This window comes from Sebastes fasciatus, chromosome 9 (genome assembly GCF_043250625.1).
Source record: "Sebastes fasciatus isolate fSebFas1 chromosome 9, fSebFas1.pri, whole genome shotgun sequence".
NCBI classification, from domain to species: Eukaryota; Metazoa; Chordata; class Actinopteri; order Perciformes; family Sebastidae; genus Sebastes; species Sebastes fasciatus.
Window position 1 is genome coordinate 15434967 of NC_133803.1, and position 19735 is coordinate 15454701.

General features: G+C 39.7%; 1 protein-coding gene across 3 annotated transcripts in view; it reads right to left on the reverse strand.

Annotated features, from left to right (window-relative positions):
• The window catches only part of rgs7a (regulator of G protein signaling 7a), an 89867-nt gene extending 71250 nt beyond the window's left edge, over positions 1 to 18617 (reverse strand). The window contains exons 1-2 of one of the 3 annotated variants that reach the window (XM_074646234.1): positions 18430 to 18570; positions 17232 to 17351 (exon numbers count right to left, since the gene is read on the reverse strand). In XM_074646234.1, the coding sequence (XP_074502335.1) occupies positions 17232 to 17309 (78 nt within the window). In that variant the 5' untranslated portion in view covers positions 17310 to 17351; positions 18430 to 18570. Of the gene's footprint in view, positions 1 to 17231; positions 17352 to 18290; positions 18389 to 18429 lie in introns of those variants that run through there. The other 2 variants (XM_074646233.1, XM_074646232.1) reach the window with 2 other exon arrangements.
• Positions 18618 to 19735: the final 1118 nt, after the last annotated feature.

Genomic DNA, 19735 nt, shown 5'->3' on the forward strand with positions numbered 1-19735 from the left:
AAAAAAACTGCTTGTTTTTGTCCAAAACTGCATGTGATTATCTTAAAGTGGACATGTCTGTAAAGTGGAGACTCGTGGGTACCCATAGAACCCATTTTCATTCACATATCTAGAGGTCAGAGGTCAAGGGACCTCTGTGAAAATGGCCATGCCGGTTTTTCCTCGCCAAAATTTAGCATAGATTTTGAGTTATTTAGCCTTCTTCCCGACAACCTAGCATGACTTGGCACCAGTGGATTCCTTAGTTTTTTCAGTTTTCATATGATGCTAGTATCTTCACTGTAGCTTTAAAACTGAGCCCGCTAGAACCTAAAAATCGCAATTAGCCCTGGAATAATACACATTTAGGTGTTTATTTTACTATACTTTGTCTGTTTGCATCTGTAGATCTTTCCTAAATTCACCAAAAATTTGAATTAGATAATACCTAATTTGCATATTTAAATCTAAAATTTCAGAAAACGTGTAATGCAAAAGATAATTGTCTTAATGTAAGTAATCAACTGGGGAATTTTCATGGTGATATCTATTTGTTACTTTCCCCACCTGTTGTGTCTCACTTTAATATTTAAACTCTCAGCTAACTGACGAGCCTTGCGGTACAAGGTGAACTATGTCTGTTCATACACAGTTATGATTTATGCTCACTGGCAGCATTTAGTGCCAATGCAGGAAGTACTGTGCCATTATGAGTTCAATGACTTTGAGATTGGAGTCCACGTTTGGATCCTGTCTTAGAGGTAAATGTTGAATTTTGTCATGTTTAACTATAACAGCCTAAAATTAACCATACTTTAAAGGAATAGTCCTACCTTTTTTTAGAAAGATGCATATTAATTTTCTTCCTGAGAGTTTTAATGAGAAGATTGAAACCACTCTCATGTTTGTGCCTTTAAAATGAAGCTGGAGCCAGTTAGCCTAGCTTTAGCATAAAGGCCGGAAACAAAATCTGCCTATACCAGCATCTCTAAAGCGTGCTAATTAACACATTATATCTAATTTATTCAATCCGTACAAACACGTACAACGTGTTAATTAGAGAGCTTTAGAGGTAGGTAGGCAGAGCAGACAGATGTGAGTGCTATTGATCCTGTTATCTAACTCTTGACAAAAAAGCAAATAAACATTCCTCCTCAGCAAGTTTTATTTATATAGAACAACACCGACAATTCAAAGCGCTTTACAAGTGAGCAGATAAAAGAATCATTGAAAAGAACACATGAAAATAAAAGGTTATAAAGGACAAGTGCAGTAGATCAGCTAAAAAGACCATAGAAAGTGGAGTGCATTCGATCAGCTAACAAAAGCATCTGAGAACAGCTGGGTTTCAAGTCTAGATTTGAAGCTGGCTACAGTTGGAGCATACAATGAGGAAGTTGGTTCCAGCTATGCAGCTGAGCAGCATAGCAGCTCAAATCTGCTTCAACATGTTTAGTTATGACATTAGGTCTAGCAGCAGGTGTGTGCTGCTCAAACATAACTGAGAGTTATTTTGGTCGTGCCCTATTTAGTGATTAACAAGCAACAGTGCTTTAATCCTCTGAGGTTGATACCATTTGTAACACAGATTTGTTGCTAAATTTAACCATTTTTTGACACTCGAGAATTGATAAAAAATAAAAAAGATCAATAATCCCTAAAAATACCACATCAAGACACCGAGACCTTGAGGAACACGATAGAAAAAGCCATGCTGTGATTTGGTTTGGTTGGGTCATTTTGAGATTCCTGCAGGAATGCATTTTTCGGCTATTAGATGGCAAGCACTTCTGTTCTGGAAACTGCTCAGAACCTCCCTTATTGTCAATATAGCTAGGAAAGCCATACATAGCCATACTCTGAATGCCCTAGGTCTTTAGTTTGTGTTTGTAAAGTTTCATGAGGCTTTGATTATCCTAGAGGTCACAACAAGGTCATTTTATACAGTGAAATCAAACAAACAGAAAAAGGTCTCAATACAATTAAATGGCTACTATGGGGACTAACATCATCACACATGAATACAATTGGGTTACTGCATGTAATTATCATAAAGTGGGAATGTCTGTAAAGGGGAGACTCGTGGGTACCTATAGAACCCATTTTCAGTCACATTAAAATATAGACAATAGGCGATGGGGTTGAGTGATGTTTGTTATTTTATTAAGCTGATTTAATGGTCTGTCTGCAAAAAACGAGAGCCGATCAGGTTCTCAGCGGGCAGAGAGAGAGACGGTGTGGGGGGGGGACAACATGTAGAGTCGGCCTATTTTCATATCAAACTCGGTGAAATAACAGTTTATTTTGGCCAAACCAGAGTTGGTGATTGTTGGAAAGACTAACGACGACAATATTGGTGAGCTTTATTTTGTTTCTGTCCAGTTTGAATGAAGTGTTTTACGATGCTCCTCCCCTAGAACAGCTGATCTCAACATAAACAAATACACGTGGATGATGAAACAAGTGTACTCGGGTACGGAACAACTTTACTAATGTGAAAGCTGACCAGAGAGGGGAGGCAATTGTACTCGGGCACAGTACGGATCAATTATACCTGATGTGAAAACGCCCTTAGCATGATATGGCTGATGCCAATGGATTCCTTGGGCTTTCTAGTTTTATATGATATCTTTACCTTCATTCTAGCTCTAGAACTGAACCTGCTACAGCCTCTGAGACAGTAAAGTCAGTCAGGATCGCGAGTCTCAGGGACTGTGACTTTTTGTACAAGCTGAAGCTGTTGGATGGTCATTTTAGGAAGACCTGTGAAAAGACCACTGCAGTAATCAACGCTGCTGGAAATAAAAGCATGAATGAGTTTTTCTAAATCATGTTCTGACATAAAGCCTCTAGGTTTGGATACGTTTTGAGAGGGTAAAAAGCTAATGTAGTTATTGCTTTCACTGGAATCTCAAACAATTAAGACACCAAGGTTTTAAACAGTGTCCTTGGCTTTAAGTCCTTTTGTGTCGAGATGAGTGGCAATCTTAAGTCTCTCCTCATTTTTCCCCATATAAGAGTATTTCAGTTTTTTGTCCTTATTCAGCCAAAGAATATTTGGAGACATCCAGCTGTTTGGTCAATGGAAAAAGAGATTCTAGGGGACCAAAGTCGTTAAGTGAGAGGGCTAAGTAAATTTGGGTATCATCAGCATACAGTATGTGGTCTTTCTTACTTTTTATACTATGTCACTAACTCTTACCGTAGCATTTATACTTGGATGCATTTACATTGCGTTGTTGCGATGTTATAGAAAAAAAGACTGTCTTGTTTTGCATATTTTAGTATTATATGTGCAAAGCATGTCTTGATGGATTTCATAGCGGATCTAGAGTTTGTATTTTTACACCATTTCAATGGTGCTCTCTGTTTGTTGGTGACTGTCTTAACTTTTACTGGAGCAATGCCATCCATAACATTTACCATGTTTGAATTAAAATGATTCAGGAAAATCATCTACAAAGTCTGACAGTTGACTTGAGGTCCTTGAAAGTGTCTGCTCAAAGAGTGCACCCGTGTGATCATTTATGACTCCCTTTTTTACAGTCATAGATCTGTTCTGTGTGTGGGAACATAGACACATCAAAGAAGACGACGGAATTATCAGACAAAGCCAAGTCCTTGACGGTTGTACATGCTGTGTTAGGCTAAAGGTATCAAGTAGTGCATTTAGTTTCTGGCATAACTGTTCTTTGGATTATCTACTTGAGAGTTGAAATCCCCTGGTATGGTAAAACAATCAAAATCCGCACAAATTATGGACAATAGTTTGCTTAGCTCATTAAAAAAACTTAAGCCGAGTGTTTTAGAGGCCAGTAAATATTTAATAACTCTACCTTGCTGATCATTGAAACACACTTCATTCAAACTTGATAAAATAAAACTCATCAAAACTGTCTTTGTTAGACTTTCCACTGTTCCAACAATCGCCAACTCTGGTTCAGTCTAAATAAGCCCTTTAACCACAGAGTTAGATGTGAAAACAAACAGCCATTATATGCCCTCCTCAAAGCTACCAGACTTCATTGACAGAAACAGTCATTTTACCTCGCTGATCATTGTAAAAGACACTTCAATCAAACTTGACAGAAACAAAATAAAACTCATCAAAACCCTCTTTGTTAGTCTGTCCTTATCCAACAATCACCAACTCTGATTTGAGAGTTTCTGATAACTGATACAACAAAGACGTAACCACCGTAACATTTTCACTGTTTATCAACCCTGTTTTCCGGTGTATTAGTGATGTTGAACATAACACACCAGAAACAAGACTCAAAACCAAGTATATTGCTGGACCGTGTATGGTCAATCTGTGAATTTGTGGCTAAATTGTTATACAAATAGTCAGTGGCCATGTCTATAATGTTAAATCCAGCGCTACATGTCCATCATGGTCCAGCAAGGACACTAGGGACACGCTGCTTCACGTTCAAGCGGTGACGTACCCTATCGTACCTGATTGGTCCCTGTTATTCCGTCTAAACAATCCACTGCTGCCTCTGTGGTCCAGCTTAAAAAACAGAAAGGCATAGCCCACTCATCTACTGCTGGTCTACTGGCAATGGGAGAGAAGTCTATCACTTGTTTAAGCAGGTTTTTCTGTGTTAAAGAACCTACATATACACGCTAATTTTGGTGGGTTAAGGGTATAGGATAGGCACTGTATTGTTGAGTATGTGAGCACACAGTGCCCTGACTTAAACTGTCATGACCCGGCTCTGATGGCCATTACAAAAGAGGAGATACATAACGTTAAAATTGAACAAAAGGAGGTTTTATTTAATCAATTAAAGCAAATTGAGCCAAATGAAGGAGACAAATTAATACCTAAAGTATGTGGGGTGGAAATCAGTGTTTTATATAAATAGACGCCTCTGCAAGACTTAACGCTTCTGCATGGTAGCTCTCGGAGTTATCAGGGAGTCTCTTCTGGGAGTATCTTAGTCTCTGTTATAGTTGGTGTGATAGTCTGTGATAGTTAATTTCATCGGTTGAGTGGCTTGAGAAATGGTGATAATTAGCACGGTATGTCATGAGGTGGGGGCCTTGCATGAGTGTAATGTTACATGAAGTTCGATGTTCATGGATGACAGACGAGATCCTGTTTGGTTAGGATGCAGACGATCAGGCTTAAAGAGTTCACTACCGTGACAGTGGATCCTGCATGTTTTACAGGTTTTTAATATGTTGTCTGCCAAAACATTTGCGGTAATATTTACATGTCACCACAAGTGAGATGACAAGTTAAGGGTCAAGGAATTCACTCACTCCCTTTCCTTCGGCTTCATTACAGTCAGTTGGATGACAGTTATTGTTGGTGGGGGGGCTGGGATTCTTGGTCCAACTGCATGACTGTCATCACTCTGCTCATCAAATGTCTCTTTACATGCATAAATGACGAAATGGAGGTCCTTCAGGGCTGTCAATCGATTCAACTAATTAGTCACGATTAATCGCAAATTAATCGCACATTTTTTTTATCTGTTCAAAATATACCTCAAAGGGAGATTTGTCAAGTATTTCATATCAACATGGGAGTGGGCAAATATGCTTGCTTTATGCAAATATATGTATATATTTACTATTGGAAATTACACAAAACAATGACAAATATTGTCCAGAAACCGTCACAGGTACTGCATTTAGCATAAAAAAAAAGCTCAAATCATAACATGGCAAATCCAAGCCCAACAGGCAACAACAGCTGTCAGTGTGTCAGTGTGCTGACTTGACTATGACTTGTCCCAACCTGCATGTGATTATCATAAAGTGGGCATGTCTGTAAAGGGGAGACTCGTGGGTACCCATAGAACCCATTTTTATTCACATATCTTGAGGTCAGAGGTCAAGGGACCCCTTTGAAAATGGCCATGCCAGTTTTTCCTCGCCAAATTTTAGTGCAAGTTTGGAGCGTTATTTAGTCTCCTTCTTGACAAGCTAGTATGACATGGTTGGTACCAATGGATTCCTTAGGTTTTCTTGAGTATTAGTGGCGTTAACTTTGACAACCCTAGTTTTTAAAAATATCTGTATACGTGTATACAGGGCCTAAATAGTTGCATACTGTAGTTGTAAAGTGTCACTTTAATGGCTCTGGCTTCCAGCCCAAGATAGTTTATGGATCCAAACAAAGCATACTTAATGTCAATAGCCACTAATACTGACTAATTGCTAAGCTATCATAGAAGGAGGACTTTTAATATTATTCAGATGTATTGCGTGATAGAGTAACAGTGAGAGCTTTGCCACCTTCCCTGTGTGCCTTTCTTTCTGTTTATTTTGCAGTTTTATAATATCTCTTTGAAGTAGGACTGAGGAGAGGGAACCGCTCACAGAAACTGTGCTGTACGCATTCTCAAATTGGATTTATCGAGAAAGCCTCCAGTCAATCATGGTGTTTGTGGAATGTATCAGTTATAGATTGCATTGTGTCAAAGACGCAGCATATTTCAGCCCCCGTAGTATGATGACATATACCAGAACTACACCACTATCGACTGTAGCATGTGTCACTAATGCCAGCCCCTCTAATTGGCGTTGAGGTCTTGACGTCAGCAAATACAGGCAAAAATGGATTAGTTTGAAACACACAAAGACATAAATGCCAAATTTCCATCTAACAGCATCTGCCAAACACCCACACTCTCCCGCAACCGTGTATGCAAAAGAGAACATGCATGTTTTCACACACAGGAAGAGAAGTCGCCTGGCTGGCAAGCTGACATACAAAGAGCCCTACTTCACACACAAAGATTTCTCTCTGATCTGGCAATTATAGATCATCCCACCTCAGCCTCCCCCCCTCCACCCTCCTCTCTCCCTCTTTCTCTCGGTCTTCCTGATCTTCTGATTGCAGATTGAGGCAGACAGGCAGCACAAGAACCCTTCAATCTGGCTCTCGACTGAGAAAAAGCTGAAAATGCATTCGGTTCCCTCCGCTTTGTGACTCACGAACAATGTGGGATGGTTTGGAAATTGTATTGATAACAGGGCAGGCTGATATAGGTCAGGTTTAACAGATGCAGATCAGGCCTGGATTGAAAATATGAAAGCTGAATATCTCGGCTGAATTTGTAGCAGTCTAAACCAAGGCTCGTGTATTAATAATGGCTGCAGTTCTGCATCATGTAACAATACTGTATTACCGTTGTGTTGCAGCGATGCAGAGGGAGGAGAGGGAAAGTCTTGTTCCTGCAAAATGATCTCTTTGTACACAACCGCTTCATCAATTGACAAATCAATAGCTTGCACTAATACCTTTGCCCTGTTTGTTATTTGTTTGTTCATTACTTCATTACTGAGTCACACTTAGTTCAAATCTCACAGTGTGGCATCAACACCCTTTTCAAAAGTGTGAAGGACAGATTTTCCTGTGAAAGAATTCTAGCATTGTGAGAAGGAAAGCTTGTAAAGAAATGTTAATAATCTCTTTGACTTTGCCCATAATTATTATCTCTGGCCTAATTATTTCTGTTATGCAGTATGTTACATGCAAAAGCTATTTTTGGCTGAGAGCAGTCCAAAACAGGCATTCCAGGGGAACCTTACAGGGGAGAAAAAGATTCCTAAGACCCCTTCTTAATTGTGACACAGATTAAAGGGCAGAATATTTTTGGCATCATTGGGGCAAAACTTCCATAATAACCTTTCAACATATTGTAATTCAAGTGTTCTGAGAGAAAACTAGACTTCACAGGTCATTTCCGAGAGAGAGCGTTCCTATTGGCTGTTCATTCAACGGAGGCAGCTGTCAATCACTTGCAAACTCTGATCAAACGGTCAAACTAGGCAGCGCTGATCAAATATGAATCAATATTCTGTTACTGTAATGCCTATTTCTCGCCTCAAATGTTTTCAGAAACATCTTGTAGTGCACTCTTTAGCTGTAAAATGAGAATGTTTGCTCCGGCTGGTGGACGGTGCTTGGTAGAACTGATCTCAACATGGCTGCCGGGTCACAAACTTTTTAATTTTACAGCTAAACAGTACACTACAAGATGTTTCTGAAAACATTTTGTGTGAAAATAGGCATTACAGTAACAGAATATTGATTAATATTTGATCAGCGCTGCCTAGTTTGACCGTTTGATCAGAGTTTGCGAGTGATTGACAGCTGCTCAAAGACGGCAGGCTCCAGCTCGGCTCTGATTGGTTGTTTTCCTCCGGTCTGTGAAATTTTGCAGATGCTATTAGGAGCACCGGGGGACACATCATATTTGCTCCAACCTTGCCTATTGCTGCTTCAATCGTAACACCGATTAAGCAAAATGTTTACTACCTTTTGGACTCTTAGATGCCATTTAAACTATTTGTATTCTAAAACCTTTCAACCTAAATAAATTACAATTTGAATTATGTTAAAATGAGATAATCCTTTATGAGTCCCACAGCGCGGAAATTTGTAATGTTATTGAATGTTATTATCATTTATATACCTTTAAACAGAGGTTGATTTTTTTCAAATAGTATTTGGACTCAAATTGACAGCATTTATAGCTTCAATTTCAAATAATTGATCTTAAAAGCTTTCAGAAAACAGTAGGAAGACTGGCATAGTCCTAATATATCCAGATATTTATAATTCTCTAATTACCAGTCTAAAGCACCATTTATAATTAATAGCAAATCATTTTGATGACCCCCTGACGGAGTGCCAAGGACCCCTGTGGGTCCGCAGATCCCACTTTGAGAATCACTTGTGAAAGAATCAGAATCGGAGTAATGTTGCCACAAACTAAAGTTATAACCATGTCTAATGTAGTATTTGGCCTAATGACTATGATGAACGATGAAGCTTATATTCATCAGGGACTAGCTAATTTTGACTAATGTATGTAAAGGAACTACCGGGGGGAAAAAACATGTCTGTATTCCATGTTAGTTTCACATCTACTATCAGGTCAAATAGCTAGCTGAACTTGGCATAAAAGTCACAATAAATATACTTAAATACTATATTTGATTGTTCCATTATCTGACATTTGATTGGCCATTATGCCTACACTTAGCTTGTTTACATACTGTAAAGTGGTGAAATGTGCAATAAGAACCACAGACTCATACACTTTAGATTGTTATCTGCAGAAAAGACTGTGTTTCACCAGCGACCAATTACCTCATAGATGCACAGTATTGACATTTATGTAAGCAGCAGAATGTAAAACCGTACTCTCCCTGAAGGACTGAAGACAGCAATGAGAGTGTGATGCAATGTTGCATGTGCTGCCATGGAAAAGAAAAAACAGAATAAGATGAATACACATACATATAGGATAATGTCTCCGCACAGAGACAGAAGCCAAACTGGCCGCTGGAAGAACAATTACTGGATGTCGACAGCTCAGATGTAAATAAGAGTGGGCTGGTGCCTCAGCTGTCAGATACTACACCACAGAGGAAGATCAGACTCCAGTAGATACGATATACTGCAAAACAACCACCTGATTCGACTGTTACCAGGCCATTAAATAGGCGTTATCAGTTGCTATAAGCACCATAGATGTGGGTTATTAGGGGCCTACTACGCCTACTACATTGTAAAAGTGAAAGTGAAACTTAAAAGCAACACATTCTACATGTTGTCACGATTTTAACACAGACAAAAAGGCTTCATTAGGTTTAGGCAACAAAATTACAACTTCTTTATGTTTAGGCAAAAAAAACACTTGGTTAAGTTTAGAGGAAAACACTGTGTTTTGGGTTAAAATAACTACGATCACAAACACAACTACACATTGTTGGTTACAAACGGGATGCAAACTCCAGTCTCCTGGGTGAAAGTCCCATCCATCATCCCCGACCTCCACCCCTTATGGAGTTTCACTCTGTCTATACTACAACGCCTGACTACCGCTTCTGCTCCTGTCATCATTACGATGGTCGCTAGCGGTCACTATCGTGTTCTTTTATACCTTCTTTCGGTGATCTACCATGTGAATAGATGATAAAACCTACTAATGGGAGTAGTAGGCCCCTACTGACCCACATCGATGGGGCTTATAACGACTGATAACGCCTATTTAATAGCCTGACAATAGTCTAATCGGCTGGAAAAAAAAAAAGTTCTCTTGATTTGTTTTATATGAGATCCTAAAAATCCTACTTTTCCAGATAAAAGAGGGATTTTGTAGCTTGTGGATTGTTAAATTATTACATTTCAAGCCAAATAACTGGTGGAAAATGAACGTTTTGTTACAATGTTTGAAAATTTATGTCAATTTTATGGGGTGGGAGAAGCAACAGAAAATGTTCACTCCCGTAACATCTCACGTGTTCTCTGGAGCAACAAAAAAACGTCCTGTGCCGTTGCTAAGGGAAAATGTGTCAACGCAAAGGTGAGGTTGTAAAGGTGGGTGGTAACTGCGTCTTCAGCCTTTGTGCTCATCTGAAGATTTTTATTTACCGGCTGAATGAAGTTGTAGGAGACTGGCAAGCACTGTAGATTTTCACTTACGGAAGATGAAGTGACATCAATATTTTACTATATCTATCTATGTTAAGTCTAATAATTTAAATATATATTACCTCTTTCGTCTTTCTTACCACTCACTTAATTAGTCAGCACACACAGACGCACACCTACAGAGACACAAACACACACGCAAACACAAAGCGCCGGCTGTTCCCTCCTCTCTCGCGCTGAGTGGCTATGAACTTCGTCAGAGCTGTTTTAGGCTCGCATAAAAAATTCAGGACTCTCTCTTAGCAACATTCGCCCTACATACACATGCTCGCACATGCATCGCAGCATTATTCATGTTGCACACATGTGAGCAGGCGTGAAAAAAATAAAACACGCACCCACATACTGTACACTCTGGTACATTTGATGTTATAAAGTAAGCCTGACATGTTTAATGTGAGAGCAGCAAGACATCACAAAGACTTTTATATGCTAAGTAATGATTCTAGACCCTCGGACGTGCAGTGCACATCCGCTGAATCCTTCCATTGAACATTTTATTGGCTTTTCTTGATAAACAGGAGGAGTTCTGACGCATCGCTTGTTGGTAGGGTTACCAGCGTCAATAAATCAGTTCATCACGAAGACAACAAATGTAACTGTTTAAAGGGCAGGTCCATCTGCGTTCTGTTTCTTTTTTCTTCTTCTTTTTTTCAAATGGATACGCCCACTCAGCCATTAGCAAAAAGCAGTGACGTAGTGTCAGTGATTCTCAAAGTGGGGTCCGAGGACCCCCGCGGGGTCGGGGGCACTCTGTCAGGCGGTCCCTGAAACAATTTGCTATAAAGTATGAAATAATAAAAAGTCCATATCTACAAATGGGGACCATTAAAACAAACATATTGTGTCACATAACGTCATTATTTTTAAATTGAAGCACTAAATAACAGTCAGCTTTAGACTGGTTTAGTTTAAATATCTGGATTAATTAGGACTATGCCAGTCTTGCTGCTGTTAATTTTCTGAAATTGTTCATCAATTACTTCGAAACGTGGGCTACAAATGCTTTTATGTTGAGCAATTTCAATGAAATCAAACTCTGTTTAAAGGTATATAAGTGGATTTAACATTCAGTGACAATGCAAAAATCCCCGCTGTTGGACTAATAAAGGGTTATGTCATCTTATCTTAGCATGATTCAAATTGAAACGTGTTACTGTACTGTACCCTTTAAAGGAGCAGTGTGTAGGATTTAGTGGCATCTGGCGGTGACGTCGCAGATTGCAACTGCTCGCCCGTCCATTTCCAAGAGTGTCGGAGAACTATGGTGGCCTTCAGATGACAAAAACACGCAAATGGCTCTCTCTTGAGCGCAGGGTTTGGTTTGTCCGTTCTGGGCTACTGTAGAAACATGGCATAACAACATGGTGGACCTGCTCCCTATGCAGATAGAAAAGGCTCATTCTAAGTTAACGAAAACACAACTATTCTTAGTTTCAGGTGATTACACACTAATGAAAACATAGTTGTTATATATTACATTCTATTTCTGCCAATAGCTTCCCTGAAATCCTACACACTGGCCCTTTAAATGCTGTGTGTGTACAGTTTCAATACATGTAGTATATGTGCATTCAAGCGAGGTCCTAGTGTGCATGCGTCCTTGAGGAAAACAGACATCTCTGCACACATCTCTGCAGCAAGCAGGTCAACACCTCAGCTCACCCATCTGTTTTCATTAGGATGTTAATGAGGAGCGGGGGGGGTGGACGGGCCGGAATGGAAGAAAGACTGAGAGAGTTAAATGATGTAGTTATGCTCCCAGCGGAATGACTATCAAACCACTATCTGCTGTCCTCGACCATAAAGCTCCCTCTGCTCATATTACATAATCCTTCCTGTACTAGCCCATATACTACTCTCTACCGAGTAGATGTGCTTCAATATCAACATTTTATATAGCATCTCCCCTGTGTATTTGTGATATTCCCGCACAAGATGTCTGAACAGCAACACAGAACATAAAAGCATGTTTTCCACTTGAGAATTTAGCTCAAGCGGTATAGCGAGGGCCCAGTCAGTGTGGGTTGCAACACCTCTGCCAAGTCATCTCCATCTGAAAAGCATTTGGGGGCACCTGTTCATCCTGGCGGTGTCCGCGCGTATACAGACAGCTCTCCTCCAACTGCAGTTTTGAATTAAACCCACTCCAGAAGCACAATTTGGTCCTCGCCGCCTTCACCGCGTTCTTTCATTCTGCGGTGCATCTAGGTCAGTCAGTGTCAGTCAGTGTACAGAAGCCATGTGTGGTCAAGTGTTGGGAGGTGAAGGGGGACTGGACGGTGGAGGAAAGCTTCATGACCAAGATATTAATCTGATCAAACAGCCCCTTAAGTCTAAAATCCTTCTTGCCTCCGAATTTTGAAGAAATAAAAACATTTAAAGCAGCAGTAGGCAGAATATTTTTGGCGTCATTGGGCAAAAATTCCATAATAATCTTTCAGTATATTGTAATTCAAGTGTTCTGAGAGAAAACTAGACTTCTGCACCTCCTCATGGCTCTGTTTTCAGGCTTTAGAAAATCTAGCCCATGACAAGAGACATTTTGGCCAATCACAGGTCATTTCAGAAAGAGAGGGTTCCTATTGGCTGTTCATTCAACGGAGGCAGCTGTCAATCACTCGCAAACTCCGATCAAACGGTCAAACTAGGCAGCGCTGATCAAATATGAATCAATATTTCACATAAAATGTTTTCAGAAACATTTTGTAGTGTACTCTTTAGCTGTAGAATGAGAAAGTTTGTGACCCAGCCATGTTGAGATCAGTTGAGGGAATACCAAGCACCGCCCACCAGCCAGAGCAAACTTTCTCATTTTATAGCTAAACAGTGCACTACAAGATGTTTCTGAAAACATTTGAGGAGAGAAATAGGCATTACAGTAACAGAATATTGATTAATATTTGATCAGCGCTGCCTAGTTTGACCGTTTGATCTCTCTGAAATGACCTGTGATTGGCTAAAGTCCCCCGTCACAGGCTAGATTTTTTAAATCCTGAAAACAGAGCCATGAGGAGAGGCAGAAGTCTAGTTTTCTCTCAGAACACTTGAATTACAATATGCTGAAAGGTTATTATGGAATTTTTTGCCCAATGATGGCAAAAACATTCTGCCTACTGCCACTTTAAGTCTGGTTGCTGAAGCTGCAAAGTAAACACACAGGCTACGGATATTTTTCTTATTTGCATACTCGGTTCTACAGATCCCTCATGGCGTGATCGAAAAAGCAGGACGTTCGGATCAATAGCAGGAAAAAGGAAGAGCCATCACATGTAATTCAATAGCTGAAAAGACCTCGAGTCAATATTTAATAAACAGGATGCAACTAGTTTCCATGCCTTAGCATTTTTTTATACTGTTTAATATTAAAATGAAGTTTAATAAGAGACATGGTTTCCTCCAAAATTACAAAACCAGTCCCATTCATCTATCTCCATTATCCTCAATATTTGACCTACTTTATGATCAATCTATTTTATGAGCCAGTCATCCTGCTTTGGGAAGATCCTGAAAATTGAGAGATAGAAAATAAAAAAGCAACCTTTCTGCTGCAAGCATACAGCGGCCCTTCCAGCAAATCTCGTCCCACACTGGCAGTGATATTGCCTAACGCGCTGCGAGTGCTATAAAAGACCGTCAATCTATGATATCATGCTAAGCGTATCCTCTTCCTGGGGTGCAGATGCTGTCACAGATGGAACGGGAGCATTCGCTGAAGGGTGAAGAGAATGAAATGAAGGAATTCACTCAACGCTTGAGTCATCCTCAAGTAAGATGGAGAAAATTATCACTTCATCGGTGCGTCTGAGAGTGAAGTAAAACATTACGCCGCCCGTCAGGCAACGTCCACGTACGTACAGCTGTTGTTGCTCTGGTGTGATACTGGAGGTGTTTATTCGCAGGACACCATAAGCTAGAATCCAGCCATATTTAATTATGGAATACCTGGGATGAGTGAATTAGGCATTGGATTTTATGTGCAAGACATGTAACACATGCTGCATGGTTCATACTAAACAGATCAGAGAAATTCCCTAGCTATAAGACAATAACAGCACCACCAGGGAACAGATGCCTCTCCTGATGTAAAGCACTTTTCAGAATGGTTTATTTGTAGGCAAATCTTAAATGTAGCTGTTTTTGTCAAGGGAGAACAAAAGATTACAGCCACGAATGCACATGAGGAGCAGTGCACACACCCTCATCGTATATACAGTGTATATACTGTATATATAGTCAGTGGCTCCCAGTATCTTTTAGTTAGAAAATAGGTTTTTAAGGTTCTTTTACTTGTTTTTAAAGCTCTTAAAGGAACAATGTGTAACATATAGGGGGACTTATTGGCAGAAATGGAAAATAATATGAATAAGTATGTTTTCTTTAGTGTATGTTTACTGATAATAAGAATTGTTGTGTTTTCATTACCTTAGAATAAGCCGTTAATATCTACATAGGGAGCGGATCCTCTTCACGGAGTTCGCCATGTTGCACCGCCATGTTTCAAAAGTAGCCCAGAACGGACAAACCAAACACTGTTAACTTCTGCTGCTTGGGCCGAAGTCAATAACGTTACTCGCTCCCATCTCAGACGCTCTCTCTCTCTCTGGCTTCACCACTCACTTCCCACGTACACACACACACTCTCACACTGGCTCTGCTCCAAATGGCCTACGCTACTCTTACAACAAATGGCTCTGGAGGGCCATTCGTGTTTTCGCGTCGGCCACCGTAGTTCTCCAACGTGCTTGGCACACGGGAGAGGCTTCAGTTGGTTGCAATCTCCTCACCTCATCACTAGATACCGCCAGATCCTACACACTGGACGTGTAAAGGTTTGATGGTTTGGGACCGGCCTGCACTGCAGACTCTCTGTTGTTTTAGAAGCATCCACAAGCTCTCAGATCTTTTATTGCTGGGTATTTAAATGCAATTACACGCACAACAAAATAGGCAGTGCAGCTTTTTTAACTATTTTCCAAAATTATGTAATGCTCTACCAAAAGGTATAAGAGATGCGGTCTGTGTGGACATTTTTAAACAACAGCTAAAAATCTTTTTATTTAATTTAGCTCATAATTAATGTCATTGTAATTATTATTATTATTATTATTATTATTATTATTATTATTATTATTATTATTATTTTGATTTATTCTCTCATTCTATTATTCTTAATGGTCTGTGTTTTGAATTTCGCTTATATATTTTATAGGGCTGTCAAAGTTAATATGATAACACGTTAACGCAAATTAGTTTTAACGCCACTAATTTCTTTAACGCATTAACGCAACTTGCGAATTTTAGGTTGTAGCAGGCTCAGTCTTAAAGCTAGAGTGAAGATACTGGCCTCATATGAAACTAGAAAACCGTAGGAATCTATCGATACCAACTATTTTATACCAGCTAGGAGCGAAGGAATGAAGGAGGTTAAATAACGCTCCAAACTTACGCTAACTTTTGGCAAGGAAAAATTGGCATGGCCATTTTCAAAGGGGTCCCTTGACCTCTGACCTCACGATATGTGAATGAAAATGTGTTCTATGGGTACCCATGAGTCTCCTCTTTACAGACATGCCCACTTTATGATAATCACATGCAATTTGGGGCAAGTTATAGTCAAGTCAGCACACTGACACACTGACAGCTGTTGTTACCTGTTGGGCTCGAGTTGGCCATGTTATGATTTGAGCATATTTTTTATGCTAGATACAGTACCTGTGAGGGTTTCTGTACAATATTTGTAATTGTTTTGTGTTATTAATTGATTTACAATAATAAATAATATACATACATTTGCATAAAACAAGCATATTTGCCCACTCTCATGTTGATAAGAGTATTAAATACTTGACAAATCTCCCTTTAAGGAACAATTTGAACAGATAAAAAATGTGCGATTAATTTGCGATTAATCACGATTAACTATAGACAATCATGCAATTATTTGCGATTAAATATTTGAATCGATTGACAGCCCTATTATATTATTATTGTTTTTTTATTAATTCACTCATTTTTATTATTCTTAATGGTCTCTGTTTTTAATTTCACTCATATATTTTAGCATCTACTGTCCTCCTATTGTCTGATTTAATTTCCTATCTTCCCTTGTTTGAATTTGTTGCATTTGTATTTCGCACTGCAGGTGTTAAAGTTTCTAAATGAAACTATAATTGGCCCTCAAGCCTCAAAGCATCCATCCATCCATCCATCCATCTTCAACCGCTTATCCGGGATCGGGTCGCGGGGGCAACAAAGCAAACAAATGTTATCTTCCCTGCACATTATTATTTTATTAATCCGCAGCACTGCATTAAGGTGTCTCAGCAGAGGGCCAGTTCCCTCCCCTCCCTTTCTCTACTTCTCTAATGTAGTAACACATTTACAGTAACAGTGAAATAATACACCAGTAGCAGTGTAATGAGCATAGTTAAAAAGCCTGTGGCTTCCTTTTGGGTTCCATTAATGTCAGTCAGTTAAAACGCCATCCTCTAACATGTTAGCAATAAAAGATGATAGTTCAACTGGGAAATGTGGGCATGCCTGTCAGGGTGTCTCACTGCATGTTTGAGCATGGTCTGAATTTGCATGGCATGCATGTTTGTGAGAGATAAATTGCATGTACTCTCATCAAGCTGATAAACCAAACCATGGAACCAGAACACTGCCATGCCATTAGTATTAGCAATTTCCACTGCACAGCTCATCGTCAAGTGAATTGATACAAGAGAGACACTCACAAACACACACACACACACGTGCAGACTAAAAATAGCAGCTGCCTTACCTTTCTGTACACTATCATGTTGGGGGACTCATCCGCTACCCCGTTGGTCCCCTGCCCACCGCTGTTGGTCTGTGCCATGATCCAGTGAGTAAATCTGCCACAGGAAAATGTCAGGTGCTCCTGTTGTGGACAGAAAGGGATATTTTGGTCCATCAGAAGAACAATGCAGTACACTGGACGTGACCTGCCCCTTACCTTGCCTTGCCAAGAAGAGAAGAATTTACATAACTTGTGGGGCCTGGATGTCACCGTTTGGAACATATTTGGCATTTTCCACGTGGAACAGCTACATGTGTTTCACATTTTTACAAGGTCTTGACAAGGACATTTTTTTTTTTAAAGAATGCTGGTGGTTGTGGTGGTGGCTTATTTGGGGGTTACTGGTAAGGAATGTGAATTCCCAGTGAATGGGGACACAGAAGTTGAACTTGAAAAGCAGTGATTGGCTCACCATGTACTCTTTTTTTCTCAGATGGATTCATTGCACCACAAATGATCTTTTTTTTACTGTTTGTTGACATCAGAGGATGTTCAATCCTCTCGCATCCTACATGGCACCTATACTCTGCAATTTTTTTATTCATATTTTATTCTAACGTTTTTATCTATTCTGTTGTTGTTATACTGTTTGACTTGCACCAACAAAACCAAAGCAAATTCCTAGTGTATACCTCTTTTACACCTGGCAATAAACACGATTCTGATTCTGATTCATCCTAAGATTGCAATGGCAACATGAGATGAAGACCCTCACAACCCTGACAACGGTATAAATGCAGTAAAAAAAAAATTAAAAAAACACAGTCCCTGGAGGAGGTACACAATGCAGCTTAGATACATCCATTCGTGCAGAGCAGCAAAACAAAAACGCGCAAAACCTGTGCGTAATGTAACCGATATGGTACAGTATGCACGTTTACAGATGCATCGTTCTTTCTGTACGACACCCACACGACATCCTGCAACACTAAATAGCCTACAGCATGCAAACAGCGAAGTCATGAAAACATGAGGCCGTCATCTCTCTACTACACAGTGGTTGTGTTTTTTTATTCTTACCAGCAGCCACTGCCCGTTTCAGCACCTTGGACAGCTCTACTGCAAAACGCCCGCACCCTTTAAAGCACGGATAGCGCGTAAACACACCGACATACACATCGGTGGATGGAGGAGGAGAGAGGAGGAGGAGGAGGCTTACCTGGAAAAAACGTGCAACCCGCAGTCGGAGTCCTGAATCCTCAGAGCAGAGGTGGAAGCCTGGTCGTTCAGTGTGTCATTTGGCAGACATAGGAATGCGAGGATCGTTCATTGGCAGCGGGAAGAGGCAGACATTCGGTGGACAACTTGGTGGTGGTGTGGTTAACAGCTCTCTCTGTCTCTCTCTGTCTCTCCTCCTCCTCTTCTTCTTCTTCCAAGCGATGCTCTCACAAGCACACGGAGGCGCGCCGCCTCGGAGCGTCGCGAACGCGCATCGATCCGTGACCAATCCCTTGAGAGGAATAAATTACAACCCGTTTTTTGGAGACATACAGCTATTCCCCAACTCAGATTGTACTGCTGTGCACTGCAGGGATGTGATGTGATGTGCTGGCCCTGAAAGCTATAGGTCAAAATAGAATAGACTTGCAGTATATTCATATTTTTTGCAATATTGCAGTCAACAGACAAGGACCAAAAATGTAGCACCGGTTTTATTCCACAACCAGCACTGCTCCCAGTAGACCACTTACACACCAAAAAACTGACAATAACCTGATATTTTCAGGTGGAATTTCACTCATTCATTCATTCATTTCATTCTCACTGTGCAATATCATTTCCCACTTGTGCAATTTTGTTAATAGTCTGTTTTGAAATGAATGCTTCATATATATACTTTAGTTATATATTTCAGTTTTAACAGTTTTCTTCATCTCTTTGTATTTATATATATATATATCTGGTATATTTTTTTGTACTTTGTACTTTGCACTACTAACTTTTTTACTGCCTTTTTCCTAACATGTTTTGCACTATGGAACTGATGCTGGAAACTTGAATTTCCCTCGGGATCAATAAAGTTTATATCTATCTATCTATCTATCTATCTATCTATCTATCTATCTATACCAAAAAACTGACCTAACCTTTTAATTTCATGCATTCATTCATTTCATTCTCACTGTGCAATATAATTTTCCACTTGTGCAATTGTGTTAATAATCTGTTTATTGTCAATACTGTATATACTGCTCCTATTGTTATACTTCCTTCTATTTAAATGGTTCATATTTTGTTACACTTTGTTTAGCTCTTTTTTTCCGTGTTAGCTGATGCATCTTGTTTTTTTAACTATCCCCTTTTGCTGCTGTACACTGCAAATTTCCCCACTGCGGGATTAATAAAGGAATATCTTATCTTATTTTATCTTATTTTATATTTTTTTCTACTCCACTACATTTCAGAAAAACTTACAAATGGCGTATAAGTTAGGCAGTAAATTAAACCAACAGTATATAATTCAC